The following is a 27,479-nucleotide window of genomic DNA, read 5'->3' as shown; positions in this document are numbered from 1 at the left end:
GGGAAACCAAACAGTGATCCTTGTCACCCACCTCCAGTAGCAGTACCCCTCCCCAAATGCACCCACTTTCCTTCTCATGGGTACCTGTCACCATCTGCACAAGCAGATTTTATTGTTCATATGTCCATGATTTATTCTCCCATTAAAATATAAGCTCTAGGGCTGGAGAGATGGCTCAGCGGTTAAGAGTGCCAACTGCTCTTCTGAAGGTCATGAGTTCAAATCCCAGCAACCACATGATGGCTCACAACCATCCTTAATGAGATCTGATGCCCTCTTCTGGGGTGTCTGAAGACAGTGAGCGGGGCCAGAGCAAGAGCTGGAGAGTTGGATCAGCGGTTAAGAGCAGTCATTGCTCTTCCAGAGGTCCTGAGTTCAAATCCCAGCAATCACATGGTGGCTCATAACCATCTGGAATGAGATCGGATGCCCTCTTCTGGTGTGTCTGAAAACAGCTACAGTGTACTTACATATAATAAATAAATCTTTAGATAGATAGATAGATAGATAGATAGATAGATAGATAGATAGATCAGCAGGAGCAGGTTTGGTTTACATGCCTTGAATTCTGGGGCCTATTAAAAAATATGTAGAACAAGTAAAGTCAACCGACACATCACAGTCGGCAAGATTCCCCAGGTCAACTGTACGCAATCTGAGACTGTGACAGGCTGGGACTGTGTGACTGGTTTTCGTAACTTGGTTTTAGACAAGTTGACACCTTGTCACACCCCAATTACAGAATGCTGCTCATTGTGTGGTGTGGATCCTGATGTTTGACTCCCATCTCCTGGAGACCAGGGAATCTGGTGGTGCTTTTCCTTTTAACTGCCCCAACAGCATGGCTTTGGAATGGATCTGATTTGGGGGGACAGGAAATGAGAAAATAGCAAATACACATACTGAACCGCTAGTGTTGGGTGGGCTAGGAGCTCTGGTGGAGAAACTCCATGTGTTTATTTGAACAGCTCAGGGAGGGGGCTGGTTGATCGTGGTAGGGCCTGTCTGTGGGAGAGCAGTCTCAGGCTGCAGTCTTGGGGAGGAGGAAGCTGTGGTTGATAATTTCTGCACACACTATCATCATCCCTACTTGGACCAGGGCAAGACCTCGCCATTCCCCTGAGCCTGACCCAGGGAAAGCCTGGCATTCCCACGAGTCTGAGGCATTGGTGTCTTTCCCACGGCCATACTTGTTCATACAGGGGTATACAAGCTTCCTACATTTATCTGACTTGCTAATAAAAACATCAACATCACACTCAGCCATTTTGTGCATCTATATGAGTTGGGCCTTAGACTTGGTGATTATTGTTCCTGTCCCTCTGCTCTCTCAACTGCATGTCATTTCTTACCCGCTCCCCAGTCGTTAGGTTTGAACCTAGGGAATGAGCTAAGCCAGAGCTCTCCCACTGTGATGGTTTGAACCAGAATGTCTCCCATAGGCTCAGATGTGTGAACACTTTGTCCCCAGTTGGTGGCGCTGTTTGGGTAGGTTTTGGAGGTGTGGCCTTGCTGGAAGAAGTGAGTCACTGGAGTTTGAGGTTTCAAAAGCCATATACTGTTTAGAGTTTGTTGATTTTGCTTCAAGAGGTGAGCCCTCACATCCTGTTAAAGACGGCTGTTTTCTGTCATGCTTTCCATACTGGTCTCTTACCCCCCCCCCCCGGGAATTGTAAGCACAAATAAACTTCTCCTTCCCTAAGTGGTCTTGGTTATAGTGTTTTCTCACAGCAGCAGAAAAGAGACTAAGACATCCACTGAGCTCCACCCCAGCCTCTAATGGCTACAGCCAGGGCCATAGCACAGTGCCTGCCACAGCATAGCTCTGTGATGGTTTGAATAGGTGTGACTCCCCGTAGACTCATGTGTGTAAATGCTTGGCCCATAGGGAGTGGCACTATTAGGAGGTGTGTCCTTGGAGTAGGTGTGGGTTTATTGGAGGAAGTGTGTCACCGTGGAGACAGGCTTTGAGGTCTCCTATGCTCAAGCAATGCCCAGTGTGGAATACAGTTCCTTTTTGCTGTCTTCAGATCAGGGTGAAGAACTCTCAGCTCCTCCATCCCAGTGTCTGGATGCTGCCATGATGATAACGGACTAAACTGAAACTGTAAGCCAACCCCATTAAACATTGTCCTTTATTAGAGTTGCCTTGGTCATGGTGTCTCTTCACAGCAATAAAACCCTAATGAGGACAAACTCTCTCTAGGCACATGTCAAATAAATGAAAAACAGTCCTTCCTTCCAGAGTGTGAGCTCTCTGGGGCAAAAGCCCCATCCAGCATGTTTGAGTCTGCATAGAAGAGTCGCCCAGCATTAGGGCATGACTTGCAGGAGCTCCCAGCCATGCACAGGTTGAATGTGATTCACGCTAAGTACTGCCAGTCTCTACATATGGCCTCTCCAACCTAGAAAATGGTTCTCACATTCACTGACACTGTCGAGGCGTTCCTCAATGGAGAGAAACCAAAAAAACCTAGGCTCATCCAAATGTAGATTAAATGAACTTATTCGTACTGCTAGTTGGATGGCAGCCTTCCGAGCCAATGCAGCCTGCAGTGTGGAAGTAGGGTTCAGGTGGGGTTTTAAGGCAGACATCAGAAAGGTATGTACTACAGCTATCCATGGAATCCACCAACATCGGGGCAGGAAAACTGCCTTGCTTCCCAGGGTTATCTTTCCCTTCCCACTATAGAGTAATAAAATGACCATTTCATCCCTTTCCCATAGCAATAAGCAGGCTTTCCAGAAGCAAAGACAGCTGTTCACGCTCACAGCCCATTATCCTCGCCTTATCTCACCTGCAGGCCACTGGGATCTCACAGGCACTCCAGAGCAAAAAGTCAACAGCCCTTACCGGATGCCTGGCTAGTTAAGTCCCTTTACGTGTCACAGGGGACCTGTGTAAGTTATCACTCAGGTCTGAGCACTCTACTGGGATAGAGGAGTTCATTTCTGGGCAGGCAAAAATCACAATGTCATCAAGTCAGAGCTGGCTGTCATCTCCCCACAGCACCAGGCTTGGCTGAGCATGCTCTCGATAACCTCAAGTGTCTGTCTCTCAGGTGCCACATCAGGGTTTGTCTTGCCTGTTGTCCCTCATGTTAGTATCCTGTCCCCAACCCCAACACACCACACAGCATTCCCCGTTATCAATGAACAGGGCTAGATAACTAAGCACAGTGAGCCTGGCCTGTTTTCCCCTGGGTGAATTCTTCTGTGGTGGGTCCTCAATTGCCATACAATCAGTCCCTGAAGGGCTGATCCCTGTTCCAGCTCTCGGCACGTGTGAGCCCCGAGTAGCTGGAACAATACCAGAACCCTGGCTATTTAGACTGGGAATGTGAAACTTTCCCCAGACAACTTCCCCAGGCAACAAATCTGTGCCCTGCAGTGTTCAAGGCTCTGGGTGTAGCAGTGAGTGAAGTAGCCCCTGCCCTGAAGGAGCAGGCATCCAAGTGGTGAAGAGGAAGGCAGATGATGGTTCCATAAACCAGGCAGGAGAGCCATGGAGGTAGGAAGGGTGCGGTGGGGGAAGAGTAGAGAGCCTCTCTACCTAGGGGCCAGGAAAACCCCACCACCTATAAGGCAACTGCTAACCCTTAGCCAGTTGGCATCTGGAAGAAAGCTTGCCGAGCAGAGGGTTTGGTGAGTGTGGAGGAAGCCCATGGCAGGAATGTGGGGCAGGATTGGGGCACAGCAAAGACACAAGGTGGCTGGGACAGTGGGCAAGGAGGGGAAGCAGAGAGGGTGGTAGCAAAGTCACGTGGACTTTCTGCTCCTCTCTCCATTGGAAAGATCTGCCTTGCATGATAACTCTGGCTCTGGGGCTCTGGTGGCTTGGGAAGGAGGAATGTGGGTGGGCAGGGGAGGACTAGGTAGGTGTACAGGGAGGAGACTAGGTAGATGGTGGCTTAGATCAAGGTGGTTCCCTAGGATCAAGGTGTCTCACCTGTACAGGTGAGGCATGCAGAAGTTCATTACACACATACACACACAACACAGTGATAATGAGAGAGAGAGAGAGATTGAAGACTAGCAAACGGGATTTACTGATAAGGTCCCTCCCCTGACCCCACACCCCCTGACCCCCTCTCCCTCCCTCCCTTCCCCTTCCCCCCTCCTTCCCCCTTCTCTCTCTCTCTCCCTCTTCTTCCCCCTCTCCCTTTCCCTCCTCCTCTCTCTCCCTTCCCCTCCTCTCCCCTCTCTCTCCCTCTGTGTGTGTGTGTGTGTGTGTGTGTGTGTGTGTATGTGTTTGTGTGTGTATGTGCAAGAGAGAAAAACCCAGTAATGAAATCCAAACTTTCTGCCCAGAACAGTTACAAGATGAGGTTGACATGGACAGGGACAAAAAAGATTGTGGAGTGGATTCTTGGCTTGAGAAGGAGGGAGAACAGCTTGGACAAACTAACTTTTTTTCTTTTTCTTTTTTAATAAAGATTTATTTTATGTATGTGAGTATACTGTAGCTGTCTTCAGACACACCAGAAGAGGGCTTTGGATCTCATTACAGATGACTGTGAGCTACCATGGTGGTTGCTGGGAATTGAACTCAGGACCTCTGGAAGAGCAGTTAATGCTCTTCACCACTGAGCCATCTCTCAAGCCTGACACACAAACTTTTAAACAAGAGCTCTTCTCTTTATGTGTATGAACATTTTTGCCTGAATGTATGTTTATGCACCACTTGTGTCCCTGCTGCCTAGATAATCCAGAAGAGGGCATCCGATCCCCTGGGACTGGAATTACAGATGGTTGTGTGTTGCCATGTGGGCACTGGGTCCCCTTGAAGAGCAACCAGTGCTGTTAACCACTGACCTATCTCTCTAGCCGGATTACACTAATTTTGTCATGAGTTATCCTAGTTGATTGGTCAAGATGGAATTCAAGACAGAGATTGGGTTGGAGCCCCACTCTGCAACTGTCTGCCAGACTGAGCTCCCTGCTGGTACCCTTCATCCTGTAGCTTCCCTTCAAGGCCAGAATAAAAGACGGAGCCTGGGTTGGAGAGCTATACTAGAGAATTGTCACACATATGAAGGTGGTGGAAATTTAGGCTAAACCTGTCTCCGTAGTTGAATGATAAAGTATAATCCAAAGTGGCCTCCATGCGTACTGACTAGTTGTTGTTTAAACATAGTGGGATTAGCCTATGAGCATACTCCCATTAATAAGTAACTGAGTCTCAGCTCATCATAGCACTTGAATTACAGCCAATCACAGGTTACTGACTGATCACGATGAACTTGTTTCTGTGTAAATCTTCCTTTTTTCCTGGCTCAAAGTATGGCCAGTGCACAGAGAGAATGGAGGTCTGTGAAGTATCTTAGCCATACCTGTTTCTAGAGGCTTTTTCTTGTTCCAATAAAGTAACTTAACCCATTTCAGATCATGTGTCTGATTGTGCATGTGTGCACATGCATATAGAGGCTAGAGGTCTTTGGTGTCTTCTTCTTCAATAGCTCTTGACCTTGCTTTGTTTTATGTATATGTGTATATATGCATGAATGTACGTATGTATGTATGTACGTATGTGTGTATGTATGTATGTATGTGTGTATGTGTGTGTGTATATGTGTGTGTATGTATGTGTGTATATGTATTTGCAGGGTTTCACTGTGTAGTCCTGGCTGGCCTGGAGTTTGCTCTGTAGAACAGGCTGGCCTTGAACTCACAGAAATCTGTCTATTCAGTGCTGAGATTAAAGTCATGTACCACCATGCCAAGCTCTATCTTTTTTTTAAGACAGAGTCTCTCACTGGCCTGGAGCTTCTCAAGTAGGGTAGGTTGGCTGGCCAGGTGAGTCCAGGGAACCTCCTGTCTGCACTCCCCCAATACTGGGATTACAGGTGTGTGGGACAATTTTTATGTGGGTCTGGTGACTGAACTCACCTTAGGTTCTCATGCTTATGCAAGCACATTACTGAGCCTTCTTATGTCAGATTAAAAAAAAATATATTCAATATTCCAAGAGTGTGTGTGTGGTGTGTGTGTGTGTGTGTGGTATGTGTGTGTACGTATGTGTGTAGTGTGGTGTGTGTATGTGTGGTGTGTGTGTAATGGTGAGTGTGTATACTTATGTGTGTAATGTGGTGTATGTGTAGTGTAGTGTGGTGTGTGTATGTGTGTGCATGTGTGAGAGAGGACAACTTCCGAGAGTTGGTTCTTGTTTCCACTGTAGGTTCCAGGGGTTGCACTCGGGTAGACCCTTTCACCCCTGCACCAGCCCCTAGCTCTCCTGCCAGTTTTTGCTGAGTGCCTGCCTTTCTATAGGGACTCTGCTAATGCTCACCTGTGAGCCTTCTATTCTGTGGGAGGTGGCTTTGGGATCAGAATTGGATCCAATGCCTGACTTCACCTTCACCTGGCCCTGAGGACTTTGGAAAGCTAGTTCAACTTTCTAAGACTCTGGTCTTCCTCTGGGACAAGGAATGTGTGCTAAAGGACAGTGAAGATTTTAATAAGATAATAGCACTGGACCAGCATGGTACAGGGCTCCATAGCTGCAAGCCCACTGCCCCTTCCCTATGGGATTAAACTCGGACCCACACAACTCTCCCCTGGAGAGGATGAGGCTGGAGATGGGGCCTGCAGACTGCCCATCTAAACAGATGACTCTGGCTACTAAGACTTGCTGGTCGTGAACTTGAGTTGAGACTGAACATTGGACCAGTTAGTGGGCCACTCTGGACCTCATCCCAGAGAAGCCAGCCAAGGACACTGAGTGATCTTAAATAAGAGATTTAGTGGTGACTGTCTGGCTTCTATTCTTGTTCTCAGTGTTTGGCAGATCCAAACACTGAGAGTCCTGCCCGAGATTCTGTCTGGACATCTTGTCAACAGAGCTATACTGTGAAACTAAGTCCTAGGTGGGAACTAATTCAGAAACTAGTCTGGTATGGAGGAGATAGCCCTAGCTGCGATTTTCTTTCTTCAATAAGAAATTCTCTGGAGCGTTCTGGCCCCCAAATCGTGGCTAGAGGAGTTGGGAGTGTCTCTGACACCATGGAAAAGAGAGTTTGGGGCATTTTCTAGAATGACTGCCCCATGTCATGGCCATACTAAATGCTGATCTCCTTCAAGTTGAGTTTCAAGCCCAGGACAAACAGCTGAGGAACCTATTTAACATATCAAATCAGACCTGCCCTCCAGGTTCTCCCAGCATCCCTTAGTCCTACCCTGTTCTCTACCCTGAACGCTCCAGCCCAGGGTCTGGGCTTCCCTTCCCCAGAGGCTCTTCCCTATATAATCCAGACATTTTGATTACCTGTCCCCTTTTGTACCTCCTGGCTGCTGCACCTGGTTCCCCTCTCTACCTTTCCCTCCCCTGGCCCCTCTCTTCAAATGGCCCAAGGTCATGACAGCTCTGGACTCTCCCAGACATGTCTGCCTCTAACTATGCTCTCCCTTTGTACCTACAATAAACTTTCTCCTCCACCCTACCTAAGAACGGTCATGTCCATTTTCTTTTTCTCATTCACCTCATTTAGAGAAGAGAACAAAGAGGGCAGCGCTACAGACACGGACTTGGAAAGACTGACGTTGACAGATCTGACAGAGGCCATGGGCTCCACGGTTTGCCAGCGTGTGCCTGAAGGTAATGGTTAGGGAAGAGCCCTAGACGTCTCTGGGGCGTGGGGAGCAATCCGAGACGAAGCCCCACTATGCGCATGAGCTGTCCACTCCCTGCTTGGCTCCCATCCTCCTACACCCTTTTTACATCTCATCATCTTCAACAGAACCCAGCCCCTCCCCATGCTCTGCCTGGAGCCAAGCTAACGACTGCTGCTCACGGGACAGTGTCTAGACCTATTGTTTCATCGCACTGACACGGAGAGTATCTGTTGCTCAGGTTATCAAAATGACCTTCCCTCTTGGCCTCCTCTGTTTGCAGAGACTGTGGCGCTAGTGGGAACAAGGTGGCCAGGGCTGAGTGGAGGTTTGAGAGGCAAGCCAGGGTCGCCACCTGCTGGTTGGATGTGGCAATGGCTGCCAGCAACAAGAGCTGGCTGTACACTGATTGTCTGGGTTTGTTAGGGGTCCTCCTGGTACCAGTGGAAGGGGGTAAATGGTTTTTATCTGTATATTTCCTCCACTTCTAGCAAGTAGCCTCCCATTTCTCTACAGTCATCCCTCTGACTCCCTAAGGGAGAGACTATTTTTGCTGGTTCTGGAACTTCAAACATGGAGAATCTCGTGTTGTATGTCTTTCATATCCAGTATGGTGTTTCTGCTCACAGTTTCTGTCTCTACCTTTTAGTGGAGTTTATCAACAATTTTATTTCTTGTGATATTAGGAATACAACACAGATGTGTACTTTGTTACCTGTTGGAAAACACTGGGGTGGACTGAGTGTGGGAATATAACAAGATCGACACATTGTGGCCATTTCTGTAACAGTCATTTTTTTTAAATTAAATTTACTCACTTTGCATCCTAACACCAGCCCCCCCCCCTCACTATCCCCTCATGGAGATCCTCTCCCATTCCTCCCTTCCCTTTTCCTTTGAGAAGGGGAGCCCCCCTCAACATAAAACCTCCTTAATAACCTCCTGTAACTGTCATTTTATGGACATACATTTTCATTCCTTTTCTGACCCCCAGGGTAAGCACACAACTGCTTTGAAAAGGTCCCTTTCCCAGTTGCATTTTGGCTGTTACTTCCTCATATTATCCATCCTCTGACCTTGTGCATTTCCAAGGGTTTTGGTATATTCAGTGTTCTCCAGCCATCAGAACTAAGTCTACAACATTCTCAGCACCTGGAGGAACTCTCTACCCTTTTGCTACCACTCCAGCCTGTCCCTAGCAAAAGTATAACCTGCTTCGTCTCGAAAGATCTATTCTGGACATGTCCTACATGAAAGAAAATGCAGTCCTACTGTGTGTGGCCTTTTGTGACAGGCTTCTTCTGCCCTTGGCATCTTTTCTAAACCATGCATGATCTGTGTGTTCTGTCGGCATCTCATTTCTTTCTATGGCTGAATGATCACTGTATAGAGATGACACATTTGTTGATCCATTCGACAGATGGGCATATAGTGTTTCTGTGGACATTCAAGTTCTCTGGAGTACTACTGAAGGGTAAGATTGCTGGGTCATGTGGTATCTCTGCCCCAGCTATTTCTGAACTCAGGGAGGCTGGTGTGTCCTACCCAAGTCTCCACCCACAGCCAGTGTGCAGCCCCTCCATCTACCAGAGCACTGCATCTGCAGGGAGGACTCCCAGAAGCTCAGGCAGCTCACCTGTTTCTCTCCCAGAGGCTGTAGTCCTGAGCTGTTGCCACACTGGAAATAGTTTTTAACTTATATGATCATTTTCTGTTGTGTATAGCAACAGAGTCTAGGATGGTCACCCGTCGAAGCTAGGAGCCTAAGACGCTGGCACTTTCAAAACTGTGGCATCTGAGAGCTGCATCACCTGAAGTTCCTGGAGATCCAAGTGCAGATGGCCGCTTCCACTAGCGGTTACCCACAGGGGCCAGGTCTCTTGTGTTTAATGCCCTCCCACGAGTCTTCTTATGGTTTAATGTGGAGAATGAATCTTAGGAATGCTGTGGGTACGGAGTCGTGCCTGCTTTCTTCCAGGACCAACTTCTATTCGTGTCTGATTGGCACCATCAGGCGCTTTTCCAGTCAGCCCCTTGCCCTCGCAAAACTAACTTGAGACTATCACATCAGGTTTTCTGCTGAGGACTTCTCTCACTTCTATGAATAAATCTACGGTGTTCTGGGACCGCAGAGGAGTGTGCTTGTGGGTGTGTAGCCTCAAGGGCCACTCCAAGGCAGCCCAGAGAGACATGGGATACTACAGGGATGTTGAGACGGGAACAGCGCCCCTCATTCAGCATCTCGTTGGTGTTTCCTGCTGAGTGTCAAAGATTTTAAACAACCACTGAGAATTCTGCATTCAGAGGCAATGTTCTTTTCTAAGAGATGTCTTCAGCAGGATGCAAAACACAGTATAGTAGGCTTGGCTTGCTCAGAGCCCGAATGTTTGAGATCTCTGAGTTCGGTCCCCTCAAACCTCTCTCCTGCCTACACCCCAACAATGTACCCTGCAAAGCCTCCTTACAATTTTATTTGCATAAGGAACCTAAGGAAAATAGGTAAATGGGTCCATAGGCTTTTCCACTTTGTAAATTTTGCTTAATCTTATTACATCCTTTCAACAATGTTTAACTTTAAAAGCCACAAAATCTCATGTTTATCCAATTAAAAAAGGAAAAAAAATCAAAATCTCACATGCAGCTATTATTTTCTCCCACCACAATATTTTTATTAATTATTTGGAAACTTCATACAATGTACCCTGATACACTCACCTCGCTTCCCATTCCTCCAGATCCACCCGCCCACCCTTGTGTCCCCCCCCTCAAATAGACAAGAAATAGAAAAATAAGAAAAGAAAGAAAAAAGACAATTACAAATAAACAAGCTCTGCCTCCCTCCCCCCAAGTCTAATTTGTGTTTTCCATATACTCACTGGGGCCTGGTCCAACTCCCAGGGGCCAGCTCCTTAAAGAAAACCCAGTGCACCCTCTCTTCCCTTCCCCCTCCCCGGCATCATCTATCAACTGCCAAGACCTACACTTCAGCATCTTTATCACATTCTTTTTTTGTTGTTTTTGTTTTTGTTTTTGTTTTTCCAGACAGGGTTTTTCTGCGTATCCCTGGCTGTCCTGGAACTCACTCTGTAGACCAGGTTGGTCTCGAACTCAGAAATTCGCCTGCCTCTGCCTCCCAAGTGCTGGGAGTGCTGGGATTAAAGGCGTGGGCCACCACTGCCCGACTATGACAATTTTTAAGGACTCTTTAGCTTCATGTCTGGACAGTTTCACTGGAATGGGGAATGGTGGCCCAGAGGCCTTCAATGTCTCTCATTCTCAGTTATGAGTCTGCATTCATCAACACCACGGCAAAAGATGCTTCCCTGGCCATAGCAGCTGGCTGCTGCGGTAGCAGCAGCAGCAGCAGCAGCAGCAGTGGCAGCAGCACAGATCATAAACAGCAATGAGGTTTCCGGCGGCAGCTCTCGTCACAGACATCAACCTGGTTTTGGGCGGCAGTACAGATCACGTCTGTGGCCTCTGGCATGTAGAGCTGTTATTAAGACACTTGAGGTTTGATTCTCTGTATAGCTTGGCTGTGCAGTGCCCTGTTCCTTAATGCTCTCTTCCCCTTCTCTCTCAATATCTGGGCTTAAATCTGAAGTGTGCATTCTCTCAACCTCTCAGTAGCTCATTAACTTTCCTTTGATTCATTCTAAATCGCACTGCAGTCCTTTTCTGAAATGAATTCAAGGACCCCGCCTGACCTGAGTGCAAGTCTCTAGAGTAGGGAGCACCTCTGACTGCTCATAGTGAGGTTGGGTTGCCATGGATACCACTGCTATCTTCATCACCCTCTCCCTTACTACACCATAGAGAAGACTCATGGGTCTCTGGCAATCTTCTTATATATGAGTGTCATACGTTACAATGAATGGCCCAACGACATGTCATTGTAGCCAGGACCACTGTTGGCCCTCAGAAGTCATTCTGGAATGTTAGACAGCCTATGGGTCTCACACAGGTCCCACACTAGAGCATTATATAGGCTGAACCTGGCCCTCGTGTCCTTTGTCTCCTTGCCTCTTCATCTCTTCCCCCGCTGTGACCTCACAGCCACTCCATAACTCTCCACCTTCACAGTGTCTCACGGGAGGTCACACAACATGGAGCCCTTTGTGTTTGGCTTCTTTCCCTTAGTGATATGCATTTAAGTTTTCCCTTGCTCTGTAGAGCCATCACTGCTCGGTGTCTGTGGTTTTCCATCTCTGTTTACACTGAACTAGTCACTTTTAAGTTCGGGCATCATCAATGGAAGTGCTACAGGCATTTCCTGAGAAGGCTTCTGAGAGCTTGTGGATCACTTGGGTGAGTTAACAGGACTTCTATTATAACGGGAGTGCTATGACTTGACCTTTCTGAGCTCCTATTTCAGGAGGGTGTTTTGTCTTTTTGAGAGAGGGTCTCACTATGTGGTCCAGGCTGACTTCAAACTCTTGACTCTCCTTTCTTAGTCTCTGGGGTGCTGGGATTAACAGTATGTGCCACCACATAACTTAGATCTGCCTTTTATAGACAGCATAAAAACACATTTGAAATGTCTGTAGAGAAGTAGATGAAACAGAGAAAGCAAAATATTAACTGTAGATGTAGGCTGTGGGTGCATGCATACTGTGCAGTTCTTTTAGCTTTTCTGTGTTTGAAGTTTTTATAATAGAATATTAATAATAAAATTAAAAGACAAAATCAAAAGCCCTCTGGAGCATTCTGTTGAGTGTGTAAAATCTAATAGGCTATTCAGAAACATAGCAGAGGGCTCCTATCTGGGCCCTGGGTCTAGTTTCTAGCTGTGGGAAATCACTTAGCCCAGAATGTTGCTGGACTTAAGTAGTGTCCCAAGCCCTGGGGTTAGTTAACCTTTTCCTGCCTGGACCACAGGGAACTGTGCTGCTGGCCATCAGCAGAGGATGCCTGTAATGGTACCAAAAGGGATTTCAAACTAGGCTCTCCTTTTTGGGACACACAGACATAATTAGATACATAACAGTAATCTACTGGAAATGGGTAGCAAGGTATGTCTCTGCACACTGAATCCTTGTGTGTAGACATTAGGACTGCTAATGTTTGCAGTCTTCTGTGTTCATGTGACTCAAGCCAGGACTTCTCTGTAGGAATGAACGTCTATGCTCAAATCTTCTACTGAGTCATAGGATATTCCCTGCCTAGGGGCTGTCATGAGATCTCAGACGTGAAGAGGCCTTGGTGCTTAAAGTAAAGAGTAAAGAGACATAGCCCCCTCGCCCCTCCTGTTTTCACTCTACCTCCTTCATCTTAGTTGCACTGTCTCTTGCTGTGAAGAGACACCAGTGACCTTGGCAACTTTTATAAAGAAAAATATGTAGCTGGAGCTGGCTTATAGGTTCAGAGGTTTAGTCCATTATCATCATAGCAGGAAGCATGGACGTGTACAGACAGACATGATGCTGGAGAAGGAGCCAAGGGGTCTAGATTGGCAGGCAACAGGAAGAGAGTGAGTCACTAGGCCCAGCTTGACCTTCTAAAAACCCAAAGCCCACCCCAGTGACACACTTCTTCCAAGGACCCACCTCCTCCAAGACCAGATCTCATAATAGTACTATTCCCTACAGGCCTGTGGGGGCTATTCTCATTCAAATCACCACCTCAGCTGGCTGCCTATTGTCCATCAACAGAATCCTGTCTGGAGCAGACTTGTTCAGCCTGGGCACCAAAGTTCCCCATAGATTCACTGATGGACAGACCCATGTGCCCCTAGGCACTTCATTCTGCTATAGGATGACTTGGGTTTCATACCAAGTATGAACCTTACTTGTATGGTGGTTAGAATAGATTTGACCCCCATAGACTCATGTGTTTGAATGCTTGTCCATGGGGAGTAACATGATGATATTGGACTGATCCTCTGAAACTCTATACTGTCCCCAGTTAAGTGGTTTTCGTGTAAGTGTTGCCTTAGTCACGGTCTCTCTTCACAGCAATGAAAACCCTAACTAAGATACTTGGAAATAGGGTAATTATAAGTGCAATTGTTAACAAGAATATGACTGGTTAACACAATATGACTGGTGTCCTTATCGTCCTGGCATCTCCATTACAATCTTCTAACCCTCAGAATGGTAAAGAACTCAAAATGTCTTCTGTGTGGTCTGTTGTAGTGCTTTCAAGGTCCCTCCCCGAAAGCCCCACCCCCACCCTCTCTTCCTGGCCTGTGTTCCTGTCTCATAAGGCACTCTTGGAATCGGAAGCTCTTGTTCAGGAAATGATGGTTAGGCTCTAGAGGTGGGTGCCCTGGGCTTGGCAGTGGGGCCACCTAAGTATATAGGTGGGCACCATGTAGCCGACAAAGGTTCCTCTGAAGGGACTGGGCCCTGGTCTCTTCTCAGATGGTCTTTGATTTCCATGGGTCTCTAGCAACGTTTTAGTCAGTATCATAGGATTCTACATTGCTCCAGCCAAAGAAGTCTCCTTGTGGCTGGAGTCATTCACGGGGTGTAAGGGTGGTCCCTGAGAAAAGCACCAGGCTGTATGGGATGACCCAGACAGAGTGAAGCCAGTAGGAAAGTGTGGGTGGCTACTGCAGTTGACCCAACACCATGAGCCACTTAGTCACTACCACTGGTGTCTTGGTTCAGGTGGGTGTTTTTAAAGGACAGTCCTTCAAGGAAACCTGTTTACAACTGTGGGCAAAAGAGGTGGCCACTGAGTGTACACTGCTCTCCTGCTCTGGTGACCTCATTTCAGGAATAGTTTGACATTCCTGAAAGCCCTGCTTTCAAGTCTGCTGTTGGCCATGTCAGCAGGAGCCTATTTCTCGGAGAATGCAGCTATGCTGGGGATGTCCAGACCAAGAGGGAACACTCTCGCTGTTCAAGAAGGAGCACTCTTGAAGTTCAAGACAGAGTGGAGATGTGAGCAGAGGTGAAATGAGTGCTTCTGGACCACATCCCTGGAGGGAGGTAACACTCACTGCCCAGGATCTGATGACAGGATGTGGCATAGGGCTGCAAGCTGGAGCAGAGGCCCAGACCCTAGGATGGGAGCTACAGTGGCCCTGGAGGCTGGGCAAAAAGCAGAGGGCACTGGGTCCTCCCCCAACCAGCAGGGCTCCTAGGTCAGCTTGCTTCTCTTACAGCAAGAAATAAAAACTGGTGCTTTCTAGAAGCCACTGTTGCCTGGGGCCTTTGTTACAGGGGCTGGGAGATAAAAAGGCTGAAAGCCAGGCTTGGTGGGTTCAATCCTGAGTGCTGACATTTTCTGGGGGCGAGGAGAGGGTGGGGAGCAACCATAAGCCAGATGTGCTCTTTTAAATCAGATTCTTCCACTAGACAATGGGAGTGGTAAGCAGGTTGGTGCCTCTTTATGGTGGGTGAGAAGCTGAGGAAGAAGTGCTTCATGGGGCACACGAACAACACCTATGATGGTCAGTCACTGAGTCAGAGAATGGCTGAGCAGCCAGCTTGGAGCTTGAGCAGCACACAGGCCTCAGTGTAGCCTCTCTGGAATGGTTCACTGTGTCCTATGTCCACAGCACCCAAAGCCATGTTAGAGCTCTTCCCAGAGCAGAGCCTGACCGCATGTGCACATGCCCATACGGGGTGTTCAGACCAAGGAGCAGATTCACTTTGAAATAAGCGTGACTCCTAGAGGAACTACTATAAACAAGGAAAGCAGTCGGTTCTCTCAGCGGCTCCTTGTATTAAACTGTGAGAAATAGTCTTCTGTGGGCTGACTTGAGGAGGCTGTATTCATTTGTTTTTTCCTAATGACAAAAGAAAAAGAGATGAGCAAACATGTGGGGAAAGCCCAGGACCATTTTATCCACACGCTACAGAATCTGTTCCAACATGAATGAGCTCACAAGAGCTTCCTGGGCCTAGGAGAGGGTTCAGAGGCTAAGAGTACTTGTTCTTGCAGAGGGCTCAGGTGCAGTTCCCAGTACCCACATGGAAGCACACATCAGTGTGGAACTCCAGTCCTAGGGGCATCTGATGCCCTCTTCTGGCCTTTGTGGGCACTGCATGCAAGTGCTACACAGGATTCATGTAGGTGAAACACCTGCACATTATTTTTAAAAAAAATGTATGTGTATATATATGTGTGTATATGTATATATGTGTATGTGTATGTGTATGTGTATATGTATATGTATATGTATATATGTATATATATATATATATATATATATACTGGAGCAGACCCCTGGGTTCCCTTCAGGACTCAAGGATAGACTAGCTGAGTGGCAAATGCTTACCTGGTCACTTGCTACTTTAGCTGGCATGGACACACCCCAGAGCTGCTCTTGGGGTTCTTTCCGTACCCAGCAGACTGACATGTGAAAGAGCCTGGGAGCCCTCTTTCCCTCTACCTGGAGATGCCAAACAGTGGGCTACGACTGAACCCCAAGGCTCAGCCATGAAGCCTCCCGATTTCCCCTGTGATGTGTGCTCCTCAGGCACATAGGTACACATGGCGACTTGTGGGGCTGCCCACCGACTCTGCACCCACTTGAGGTTCCTGGCACTCACTGTAAGTACTGCTGCCTGGCCAGGTTGAGGTTGCTGCAGTCCAGGGCCCTGCGCTGCTCCCGAAGCAAGCGCTGCTGCTGCCGCTCATGCAGCAGGCTGGCATGAGCCTTCCGGATCCTGCGCAAATCCCAGTCCATGCTGTGCTGGCGCTCTTCCTCCTGAAGCCTCTGGAGGCAGGAAAAGGGATTCTCTTGGGCCCAAGGGGTTCATCTGGGAGGCCTGGCCTCTTTTTATGGATGGGGAAAACTCAAACTTGGAGAAAAGAAAGGAGGTGATCTCCCCCCTGACCTTGCCTTTGTCCTGCATGGCCTGGCTGCTTTCCTGCCCTAAAATGTCATTGATGCCCTCTTGTTCTTGAAGGAACAGTGGGGACCTGGCTTCCACAATACTCCCAGACAGGCTGATTCCTGTCAGGTCCTCAGGAGGATTCCCAGCTGGCTTTGCAAAACCAGATACTGCCCAAGCAAGCTGTCCAACATTGGGGTCACTTAGGAACCCTTTATCTAAGACATAAGCCTCATTCAGTAACAACAGTGTCACCATGGGGATGTTGGGGATAGCCTAGTTCCAGATAACCTGCCTTTCAGCCCAGGACATGCACTCCAGAACCTTCTTTGCCAAGCAAGGAGCCCTCCAGAGGACAGTAGCTCCCAAGAGGCTCAGCTCAGCAGACTTCCCACAAATAGTCTCTCAGGAGAAGCAACAGGGTGGGCCAGGTTGAGCATCCACATCAGAGGGGCAGGGGGGTTCAGCATGGCCTCGTGTCAGGACCAAAAGTCACCCCCACACCGGCTTAGCCACCTGCCACCTGAGAGGTGTGGCCATACTTCTGGGAATCTCAGAGGCCTCTCTGTAAAGAGGCTGCTCAAAGGTACCCTGCTGGCAACACACCTGCTTCACTGTGAGCTCCATTTCCCAGATCACCCAGGGCTCAGAGAGCATGGGGAAGACAAGGAAGCAAGAGCCACGGAACAAGGGCCCGAGCAGCCACTTTAATGTGGTCTTTCTCCCTTTGTGTGTTCCTGCCTTTAGATCTTGTAGATTAAAAACTGGACCAAAATGCTGGGTTCAGGGCAGGTGGCCAACCTTCATTGCAGAGTTTCATTGAACAAAAGTGGCTCCCAAGAGACAGGCAAAGTCTGCCATTTAAGTTCTGCTCTCTCCACTCTGGCCAGCCCACCATGAACTTCTCACAGGGCAGCCCTTCCACACCCCAGTACATCTGCCTGCCCGGGTCTACATCCTGGGAGTCACTTTGGTGCAGGGGTTTCTTCTCTATTTTCTAGGGACACTTCCTTCCCTGACCCCCCCCCAGGACATCCCTCTGGCATCTGTCTACCCACCCCTTCCCCACTGGTTTCATCAGGTCCCTGCTTATAAATGACGACCATGCCTGAGTATTCCTCTCATCTACACCTGCCCATGATGGCGCCCATCATGGAGGATGGAGTTCCATCCTCCACAAGGCTGCAGCCACCCTCTACTCCTCTCTCACGCATGCTAAACACATCACCTGTGGCCAGATTTCCTGGCTCTTATCCCTCACCACAGTGAAAACTGCCTGCAGCAGAAGCGTCTCTCAGAGTGAGCACTGACACAGGAGCCAGGTATGTGGGCCGTTCAGGGGTGCAGAGGTGACTGTGTGGCCCGGGAGGGACTCACCAGCTTCTCCTGGATTTGCCGCTTCTGCGTGAACCAGATCTCCTCCAGCTGCTCTCGGTTCATGCCCTTCCAGCGGTCAAGGACCACACGGTGAGACCCAAAGGAGCTGGCCACCGGTCGAGGGTTCTCAGAAAGCAGGTCTCCATGCAGCAGGTTGGTGATCTCGGTCATGTTGTCTTCTTGTTCTTGTTGCTTCTCTTGCCTCTTTCTTTCTGTCAACTCCACAACCTGTACAGGGAAGGACCTCAGAATACGCTGGAGTGTTTGCAGGGTCAAGACCTCCCATCTGAAGCCCTGGCTGCAGGCTGCGGACCCCAGCTATTAGAGCACTGTTGGGCAGTGGCTGGGCCTTGGGTCATTCCCCACAGCAGTGTGTACAACGGTGAATTTCTATACCAGCTTGTCAAAGCAAGACACTGCCCCACTGGCTTGTCTCTAGGCAGTGCACCCCGTGTTCCCTAAAACTCTTAGATACTTGTGCACAACAAGCCAACACAGGGTGACTTCTAAGGGTGGAAGTGCACTGCTGCCCCAGCAGTCCAGACAGTTTCAGCATGGCTCCGGTTACAAATGAGTTCCTGTTCACTCACCAGTCAAAGCCCGGCGGTGAGGGATTGTGTGAGTTGTATAGTAAGTCGCCTGCCCTCTCTAGACTATAGGTATTTCTCTGTACAGTCAAGAGGTGGTGTGATGGTTACTCTTGGTTGTCAATTTGACTACATCTGGACTTAACTAAAACTCAAGCTGCGAGGGACTTTTTCGCGGGGGTGAGGGGAGATCATTTGAGGTGGGAAGACTATAGTAGTTTGAATAAGAATGGCTCCCAAAGGGATCAAAAGGATTCGGAGGTGTCCACACCAGGCCCAGTGTCTGTCTCTCAGCGCCTGCGGATCCGGATGAAAAGTTCTCAGCGACTTCTCCAGAACCATGCGTGCTGCCGCGCTCCCATCACGGTGATAATCCTCTGAAGCTGTAAGTTTTTAAAAGCTTTCTTTCATAAGAGTTGCTTTGATCGTGGTGTCTCTTCACAGCGATAGACAGTAAGACAAAGATCCACCTCAAATCTGGGCCACACCTTCCGCTGGCCACCATATAAAGGACATGGGAGAAGGAAGCTCTTGCTTTTTTGCTCGCTTGTCCTCACTCTCATTGGCAAGTTCATTACTCCACTGTGTTAGAGCCCATTTCTTTGGGATTCTGAGGTATATTGGTGACAGCCTCGTGAGCTGATTAACAACTACTGGGTTTCTGGACTTTCTGTCAGCCACTGTTGGAATAGCCTGACCCATACATAGCTTGTAAAACTATAGCAAATCTACATTCATTCTATCACTCTGTTTGTCTAGAAAGCCCTGACTAACACAGATGGATTAGGAGACATTTTCCAGCGTCAGCTGATCTTAGAAAGAATGGGCAGAGGACTTGCAAGGCGGGTGTAGAATGGGTTTACAATCCTAGCTAGCCTGTATAAAAGACACACAATCCAGGTATTTTATTTTCAAGCTGTAAGCCTAGATTGGGCAGACTTAGAGCTCTATTAACTTACTTCCCAGTTTTAAAATCTCTTGTCACTTGCCGTTTCTCCGGGCTACTTGCTCATCTCCTCTCATGGCAGCCTCCTCCACCTCTGTCTTCTTTCTCCTCCTCTCCTTCTACCTGCAACCCCCTCACTCGGTCCTCAAGTCCCATCTTTCTCCCTCCACTGCCCAATCACAGGCTCTAGCCTTTTACTGACCAGTTAAATTGGGGAGTAAGGTTTCATAAAGCATCATTTGGTATACAAGAGAATCTGCTCATTGAGGTGGCAGGCAACCACATCTTGAGAAGCCAGTATTTAGCATTAGAATACTTGCAGCATCAGACCAACCCGCCACAGGCAGGGGTTTGCAAGGGGACAGCTGCCTTGTCACCCAGCACAGGCTTTGTGGCAGACAAGAACAAAATCAGATGCTTACCATTTAGTACGTGGCTATCCTTGGATAACCACTCATCCCTTCTGAGCCTTTCTTTATCAATGAGAAGGCATTAATCAGCCTCTCTGGTAGGGCAGTCAAATAGGCAAACATGCTAACAGGGGATTGTTGCCAGGGTTAAAAGTATCAGCCACCAGAGCTAGAAAGATAGCTTAGTGTTTAAGAGCAGAGGACCTGAGTTCTAGTCTCAGCACCCACATTGGGCAGCTTCCAGCTCCCTGTAACTCCAACTCCAGAGGCTCTGGCAGTTGGCGTCTGAAGGTACATGCATTCACATGGTACACACACACACACACACACACACACACACACACACACACACACGATTAAAAAGATAATCAAATAAATCTTAAACTTGTGGCTACCATTCAGAGTCCTGACAATGTGCCAAACTGTCCTAACACCACATGGGTTCTCAAATTGAATAGCAAGTGTAAGAGTCATTACCACTGACTGTGACACTGTGCCTGACCATGGGCATATTCTACCCTATAAAATGTGAGCAAGGGTGGCTGTGCAGGTTCTTGGAGGACACGGATGGGACCAACCACATCCTCTCCTTTCTGCACTGCAGGAATCCTCTCCATCAGCTGCTCCGACTGAGCCAGCCTGGGATGGAGGAGAACACTGGTTTTATCCTGCGAGCCACTGAAGCCTAAGGTGTGCCTTACCAGAGCAATAGTGCACGCCTTTGGGTGGATGTTGCCTTCACCCTCATTCTACACATGATAAAACAGGCATCTATGGGCTTGACTAAGGCCGCAGAGAAGGGCTTTGCCTTGAACCTTGTAGGCAGGCTCAGAAGTCTGCATGCTAAATCCTGATATTACCTTCTGATAGAATAAGTAGTCCCCACTGTGCCTGCCCTGCTGACAACCAATGGCTCATCTGAGGTGTTCTTTTCTTCTCTGAGACAGGGACTCTCTGTGTAGCCCAGCAGGGGCAGGAATTCCTCCTACCATATCCTTGGAGTGCCAGAATTACAGGTGTGTGCCCAGTGTGGAAATTCCTTTCCTTTTCCTGGCTAAATGGCGAAGTCTGATACCTGTCAGGAACAGGAGCTGTGGAGGCTGAAGGGCAGCTTCCTCGGATAGAGGCACTGTGACAATGCTGCCCTGAGCATCCATCTGCATGGGAAGCTGTGGGGCCGGAAGGTACCACTGCAGATGCTTATTAAAAATGTCTGGACTGAGCCAAGCATCGTGGCACTCGGGAGGCAGAGGCAGGCAGATCTCTTTGCACTTGAGGAGGCCAGTCTCCCACACACATTGAGTGCCAGGACAGCCAGGACTACATAGTGAGACCTTGTCTTGATTTAAGAAACAAAAATAAAAACAAGAATACCAAGAGTTAGTGTGAAGTCAAGTCAGCGATCTTCTTCCTGAGATCACAGGTCTAGAGACAAGGGAAACCACCAGGAGTAGAACCACATGTAAAAACACACAAACACACCAAAACAACAACAACCAAAAACAAAATAAAACAAAAAACAGGAAGAAGCAGTTCCCAGATGAGTAAAAGCCAAATCAGATTTCATCTACCACTCTCATGGGGTGAGCCCTCTGTCAGAGCTGGTGGCATGAGCTGGTCTGGAACCCCTCCAAACTCCAGGAGCCTCTGGGAAGCTGCTGTGTGCATGTCCTTCCCTTCAGACTGAGCTGGGGGTGTGTATACCTGATTCTTGTTGAACGCTTTCACGGCTGCGCAGACTTCCTTCCTGGTGGAGCCTTCCAGCTTCATCAACTCTCTGGCTGTTTCATCAAACTTGAGTCTCGTCTGAGTGTGGAGGTGTTCTGCCAGGAGATACGATGCCATCACCCAGAAGCACCACCCAATGGTGATTCACTCTCATCCCTTACCATGGGAGAGAAGGGGGGGAGTGAGTGGAGGGAGAGGAGTGTATATGCCTCACAGGTTCTAGGAGATTTAAGTGTGGCTCCTACATCTTTGTGAGCAAGGGGTACTAAAGCAATCTCTATGGATCGATGATATTTGTTGTGAATTCATGATATCTGCAGCAGTCCTGAGGTAGATTAGTTAGGCCTTGCTAACTTTGGCCTATCAGGAGATGGTTTCAGCCTTACAAAGGCAAGAAGTGGTAGGAACCCAGGACAAAAGGCTACGGAAACCAGTCAAGACCCAGGGTAGAGCGCCAGGTCACAGATACTTGTGGAGCAGTAGCAGAACTTTGCTGGGCCAGTGAAGGATGAAGGTCACGGGCACGAGGAGTGAAGTGTAAAGGCCTGTAGCCAGAACAGGCTTCAAGATGTGGCCCAGCACTGTTAACAGCAGCTGTTGGTTAACCTCTGTGCCCCACCCTTGCCTGTGAGGCTCAGGGCTGGTGTGCGATAGACTGGGAAAGTCACTGGCCAGCAGTGACTTTCTGTGCTTGTGCTTTGAGGGGCTCCATCATATTTCCCAAACCAAAGGACGCAGCCTCTTCCTTGTGCTGGGGATGCAGGGCCTCACATGCTAGGCAAGCGCTCCAACACTGTGCTACATCCCAGCCCCACAGGGACAGTCTCTTTAGCCTTGACTCTATGGCCTCAGTACACCTTCACCCTCAGCTCATTCTTCATTTGCTAATCCATGTTCCAGAGGGTGACAAAGAGCAGAGATAGGGCCCCATATTGCTCAGGACGCATACATAACATAGAGAAACGAGATAAACAAAGGGTGATAGTCATAGAGGAAAGGGAGGGGGAGAGAGAATACAGGGAATGCCTGGCTTGGGAGGTTGGAGGATAGGGCCCAAGAAAGAGCTTCTCTAGGAGACCACGTTTATTCATCTCTGAAGGACTAAATGGTCAGGGCAGGTGCAGAGGACCTGAGGTGGGAGAGACAGGATGGAAGCTCAAGGTGAAAGAGCCACAACGTTTGAAACGCCATGAACGAGCTGGTGTGGTCCAGGTAGGCAAAGGCCCAGCATGGAGAACCTGTAGGCTGTGCGATGATTTCAATCTCATCTTCATCCTGTGAAGACACTATTGAGCTGGATGAGAGCATGGCTGAACTTGACGGTATGCAAGAAGTCTAATTCTGCCTGTCATGCTAAGAGAGGACTAGAGAGGAGAGGAAACAGTTACAAAGCGGTTAGCAGAAACCTGCCCAGGTGGGACAATGCTTGTCTCAGGTGGGGGCAAGGGGATGGCTGGTTAGGGCATCTTACAAAGTGTATTCGGAGGGAGAAGGGGCACAGTTGAAGGTGGCTGAAGGTGAGGTCAGGACTGCCTCCCAGGTTCATGGTTTGACAGGCATGGGGGGTGGGGAGCTGAAGGAGGAGCAGATCCAACAGAACAGCCCAGGGAGGGAACTGGCCTGGGAGCCAGATAAATGTCTGTCTCGGGGAGGCTGAGGCTGAGAACAGACAAGGCCAGACCAGGCTGGCCACAGCAACTCTAGGACACGTGGACAGAGGAGGCTGGAAGGGAAGGAAGACCATCAGGGAGAGAGGAGGCCTGGAGGAACCCAAGCTGATCGAGGAGAGTGAATTATCACAGAGACAGGAGCAGCAGAGGAGGGGAGGGCGGTGGCTCCCACTTAGGTCAGGTTTGCTCTTCAGTCACTAGCGATGGACCCAGAGGACCAGAGGCTGCTGTGACTGCCTGTCTAGGAGGGGCTGATCGCCTCCCCAGAGGCAGAACATGCTGGGTTTTTGTTTTTGTTGTTTTGTTTTGTTTTGTTTTGCATTCCTCCTGGAGAGGTTCTTTCATGTCTGAATCTAGAGGTCCCCTGGGTCCAGAGAGTCCTGGTGAGGACCTGCTAGCACTGGGCCTATGCCTGGGCTCCCAAAGTACCCAAAGGAACCTCCATTTCCACACCCAGGAGACTTGCGAGACTTATATGCATTTATTCATCTTCCAGGCAGGCTGTGCCTCAGTGCCTGCCTCCTGTGTCCTGCACTACTTGAGTTCTGCCTTGGCTTCCCTCAGGGATGGAGCAGATTGATAGCTCTACACAGCTTCCTCCACAGGTTGCTTTTGGTGCGGTTGCTTTGTCACAGCAATAGAAAGCAAACCAGGGCAATGCGTGTGCTCAAATGTGTTCCCTGTCCTGTGGAGGCACGGTGGAGACGCGGACTCCTAGGACCGAGGTTTTTGATTTTTGGAATGTTAGTAGGGCTTTGAAAAGCAGCCACTGAAACTGGGTTAGAGGGTGACTTGGTCTTTTCTTTCATTACCTGCCAGTAGGTGGTCAGCCCGGGCTTTCTCCCGTTCCCCATGCTGCTGCAGAAACCATTCTCTGCTCTGTTCCTTTTGGAACCTCCTCCTCTCTTGGAAGTTTAAATCCTCTCCCATGAACTTCTGCATTCCTGATATGGTGTTCCGCATGTCATTGTCTGAAATGCGGGCTGGAAGCTCTTTCTGGAGGGCCAGGGGGTCAGAAAGATCAAACTCACGTCGAGTTTCTGGCTTCTGAAAGTTCTGCTGGAAGTCATTGATAGCTCTACACAGCTGTTTCCTGTGCCTCTGTTCCCGGTCATGCGCCATGCACATGACTTTGTCATTGTGCTTCATTTCAGCAGCTGGGAAAGACATAGATAGCATTTGTATAAACCACGATGGGTACAAATGAATCTACTTTAAAATAATTTTCAGGACTTAAAGAGGAGGTCCCAAAAACTGTAACCATTAAAGGAGCAGAGATCACCTATCTAAAAACTGATCTTAAATACACAGGAAAACCAACTGAAAAACAAGCACAGGCCAGGACAAGGCTCAGCACTGTAAAGAAACCCAAGTGGGCAACACACTGACAAAGTAATATTAACCTTTCGTGGGGCACACTGAATGAACTTCAGGAAGAATGCTTAAAATGTTGCCAAAGGCTGCAGAAGTAATGATGTGAGGAATGAGGCTGGGATTGTCCCACATACTGCTTAGTGAAGCATAACTTTACACACTTCTAATAAAGCAATCTGACCCACCCATCCACTCCAGTGTCCCTCTCACATGTACACAAGGGACATAACATTGGACAGTCACTGCAGCAGTATTAGCATATATATAATATATATATTATATATATATATATTTAAAAATCTCAATCCCAGAATGTCAGAATGTGGGAGGCAGAAGTCAGCCTGGTCTATGTGCCTTCTGTGCTACCTGCATACACAAATGTTCACACCACACACACACACCATATAGACACAAAGACACACAAAAGCAAGTTCATATTATTATGGTTATATAGATAGTACAAGTATAAACACATTGGAAATGCACACTTCTATAGAAGAAAAAAGTGGGGGGTGCCGGGCATGATGGCACACGCCTTTAATCCCAGCACTCGAGGCAGGCGTCTTTCTGAGTTCGAGGCCAGTCTGGTCTACAAAGTGAGTTCCAGGACAGCCAGGGCTATACAGAGAAACCCTGTCTCAAACAAAACAAAACAAAACAAAACAAAACAAAACAAAAAGTGGGGTGGGGGATAATAATGGGGGGGCACTTGTGCTATATACAATACAGTTCTCAGAACAAACTCTTAGAGGAAAAAAACTAGAGGCCAACATGGCAAATGTTGATATCGGACCTGGTGGTAGCTGCAGGTGTCTGTACCATTGGTGTTATAAGTTTGAGTTACTTTATAAATAAAAGTAAATAAGACTGAAAAGTTTGGAAAATGTATAATAGTATAAAAAAAGAAAAGCAACTTCCCTCATAATCCAACTCCTCCAACAATCACACAGACAACAGATTTTTGTCTTTTCCTGACCATGTTCTAAGACTTAGGTTGGTAGTCCATTCGCCTCTAAAATTTTATATGTCCACCTTTTACAAATTTACAAACCCCTGTGGTATTTAATAAAACAAACAAACAAACAAACAAACAAACAAATGTTCAATCGCTTGTGAAATTGCTAACCAAGAAAGGAAAAGTGGATTGTGTTTGAAATTCTGATCGAGGACCTAGAACGCGACTTGAACCACGTAAATCCCCGGGTGGCTCAGAACTTCCCACTCAACGCTGCTTTTTCTTGGCAGGAAGAACACACTCATCCAGTTAACTGAGCACAGCAAAGTGGGAAATGTTAAAAGAAAGATGGTGGAGATGATAACTCTGTGTGCGAGTGCGTGCTTGTGCGTGTGAGCACACGTGTGTGCGTGTGTCTGTGTCTGTGTGCCAGCGCGTGTGTACGTGTGCGTATTATGCATGTATGCGTGCATGTGTGTGCATTCACGCATGCTCCAGCACACAAGTGTCACTTGATACCAACAGCTGTCCTCTGTAGAAGGTCGGCCTTGAGTTTTGAAGCAGAGAATGTGTACGTATGTATTTAAAGTCTTTCCTTTTTAGAGAGAAAGAAATTTTTTAAAGAAAACACAAAACGATGCTAATATTTTAAAGATGTATCTCCTAAGATGTACATTAAAAATTCAAGCTGCCGGGCAGTGGTGGCGCATGTCTTTAATCCCAGCACCTGGGAGGCAGAGGCAGGCGGATTTCTGAGTTCGAGGCCAGCCTGGTCTACAGAGTGAGTTCCAGGACAGCCAGGGCTGCACAGAGAAACCCTGTCTCAAAAAACCAAAAACCAAACCAGTAACTGCGATAACTGCTTCTTCTTGAGAGGAAGAATATGCTTATTAAGCTAACTGAGCACAAAAAGGCCATAAGAACAACTCTGTGTATGTGCTCATACGTGTGTGTGTGTGTGTGTGTGTGTGTGTGTGTGTGTGTGTCTGTTCTTCTCAGCTGTAAGAGGAAGACATGAGGCCCTAAGAGATAGCTGATATTTTAGAGGCCGTAAGAAATAGCTGGGCATTTTAGAAGTGCTCACCAAAGGCTTCATGCCTAGCTTTGTCAGTTATTTCTTTTATCTTCTGGTCACGGACTTGAAAATCCCAGGCTTGTGTGTCTCCCTAGGAATGGACAAGGGAAGAGGGGTTAGAGCCAGCTAGCATTATTCAGTAGGCCACGAACCCTCTCATCTGGCCACAGCATTAAAGGTTCCCTTCCCATACGTGGAAGCCTTTGCTTATGGCTGGGTCTTCTGCCTGCGCTGTCAGCTGTCACCAGAGCTTCCTTCATTTCCTATATACACACACTCCCAACATTGTTTAAGTACCACTACTCTGTGAAGCCCTCTCTGATTTCCCCTCCAGGCTCCAGTCAGTGCTGGTGTAGATCCCACCACATTTTCTGTGTTTTAAAGTCTGCCTATTTCACTACTGCAAGGTCACCCACCTCCTGGACCTTACTCAAGCTAGCCAGAGCATTTGTCACCTGCAAGGAAGCAAATGCCTCGCTCCCAGAACTGGCTCCTGCTGGTAAGGTAAGGATTTCCAAATCTAGACAGCCAAACTTTGCTTCCATATAAAGTCTTGGCTCCTCTCTGTCCCGTCCCTAGTGCCTCACCCCAATGATCCTGTTCCTGGCGTCGAAGATCCGTCCCTGCCTGCACAGGTCAATGTACCGCTTCTTGGCTAGGTTGGCCTCCTGTTGTAGGTCCTTAGACATCGCTACCTCCATGGCTCTGGGACTCGGCTGGGCTTCAGGAGCTATCCGGAAAAAAAAAACACGGCAAGAAAAGCCCACAGAAATAAGCAAAGCTACAGCGCCGAGAAGCAGCGCCCACAAAAGTTTGAGAGCAAGTCTGTCCCGGCGGTCCGCTTTCCGCAGCGGAGCAGGGATCCAATTCCCCGGGCAACGCCAACCTCCGTTGCTAAGCAACGGCGCCTCGCTCGCTCTCCTTCCCCCGCGCCAGTCTCGCGAGACTTCGAAAAGAATT

The 27,479-nt window shown here is 48.3% G+C and overlaps 1 protein-coding gene and 1 long non-coding RNA gene across 6 annotated transcripts; one reads left to right on the top strand and one right to left on the bottom strand.

Annotated features, from left to right (window-relative positions):
• Positions 1-3,354: 3,354 nt before the first annotated feature.
• Positions 3,355-10,233, top strand: Gm19277 (predicted gene, 19277). Its single transcript, NR_040360.1, has 3 exons — positions 3,355-3,511; positions 7,488-7,594; positions 9,333-10,233. It is a non-coding gene; the product is annotated as a predicted gene, 19277 (long non-coding RNA).
• A 4,683-nt stretch (positions 10,234-14,916) lies between these two features.
• On the bottom strand, positions 14,917-27,427 carry Ribc2 (RIB43A domain with coiled-coils 2). Of its 5 annotated transcripts, NR_152195.1 has the most exons (8): positions 27,107-27,388; positions 26,529-26,610; positions 23,928-24,272; positions 21,422-21,540; positions 18,633-18,744; positions 17,775-18,002; positions 16,113-16,279; positions 14,918-15,346 (listed from the first exon to the last, which is right to left on the bottom strand). NR_152195.1 is itself a non-coding variant. In NM_026357.2 (7 exons), exons 1-7 carry the CDS (start codon positions 27,218-27,220, stop codon positions 15,268-15,270), a joined length of 1,134 nt encoding a protein of 377 aa, NP_080633.2. In that variant the 5' UTR covers positions 27,221-27,388; the 3' UTR covers positions 14,918-15,267. The 5 variants fall into 5 exon arrangements, 3 of the variants coding, with proteins under 3 accessions (NP_080633.2, XP_006521362.1, XP_006521361.1); NR_164346.1 differs by having other exon boundaries at positions 14,917-15,346; positions 17,775-18,744; positions 27,107-27,389; NM_026357.2 differs by lacking the exon at positions 18,633-18,744.
• Positions 27,428-27,479: the final 52 nt, after the last annotated feature.

The sequence above is a fragment of the Mus musculus genome, chromosome 15, assembly GCF_000001635.26.
Source record: "Mus musculus strain C57BL/6J chromosome 15, GRCm38.p6 C57BL/6J".
Classification (NCBI taxonomy): domain Eukaryota; kingdom Metazoa; phylum Chordata; class Mammalia; order Rodentia; family Muridae; genus Mus; species Mus musculus.
Note: the sequence above shows the minus strand (reverse complement) of the source record. Positions and strands in the feature narration are given on the sequence as shown.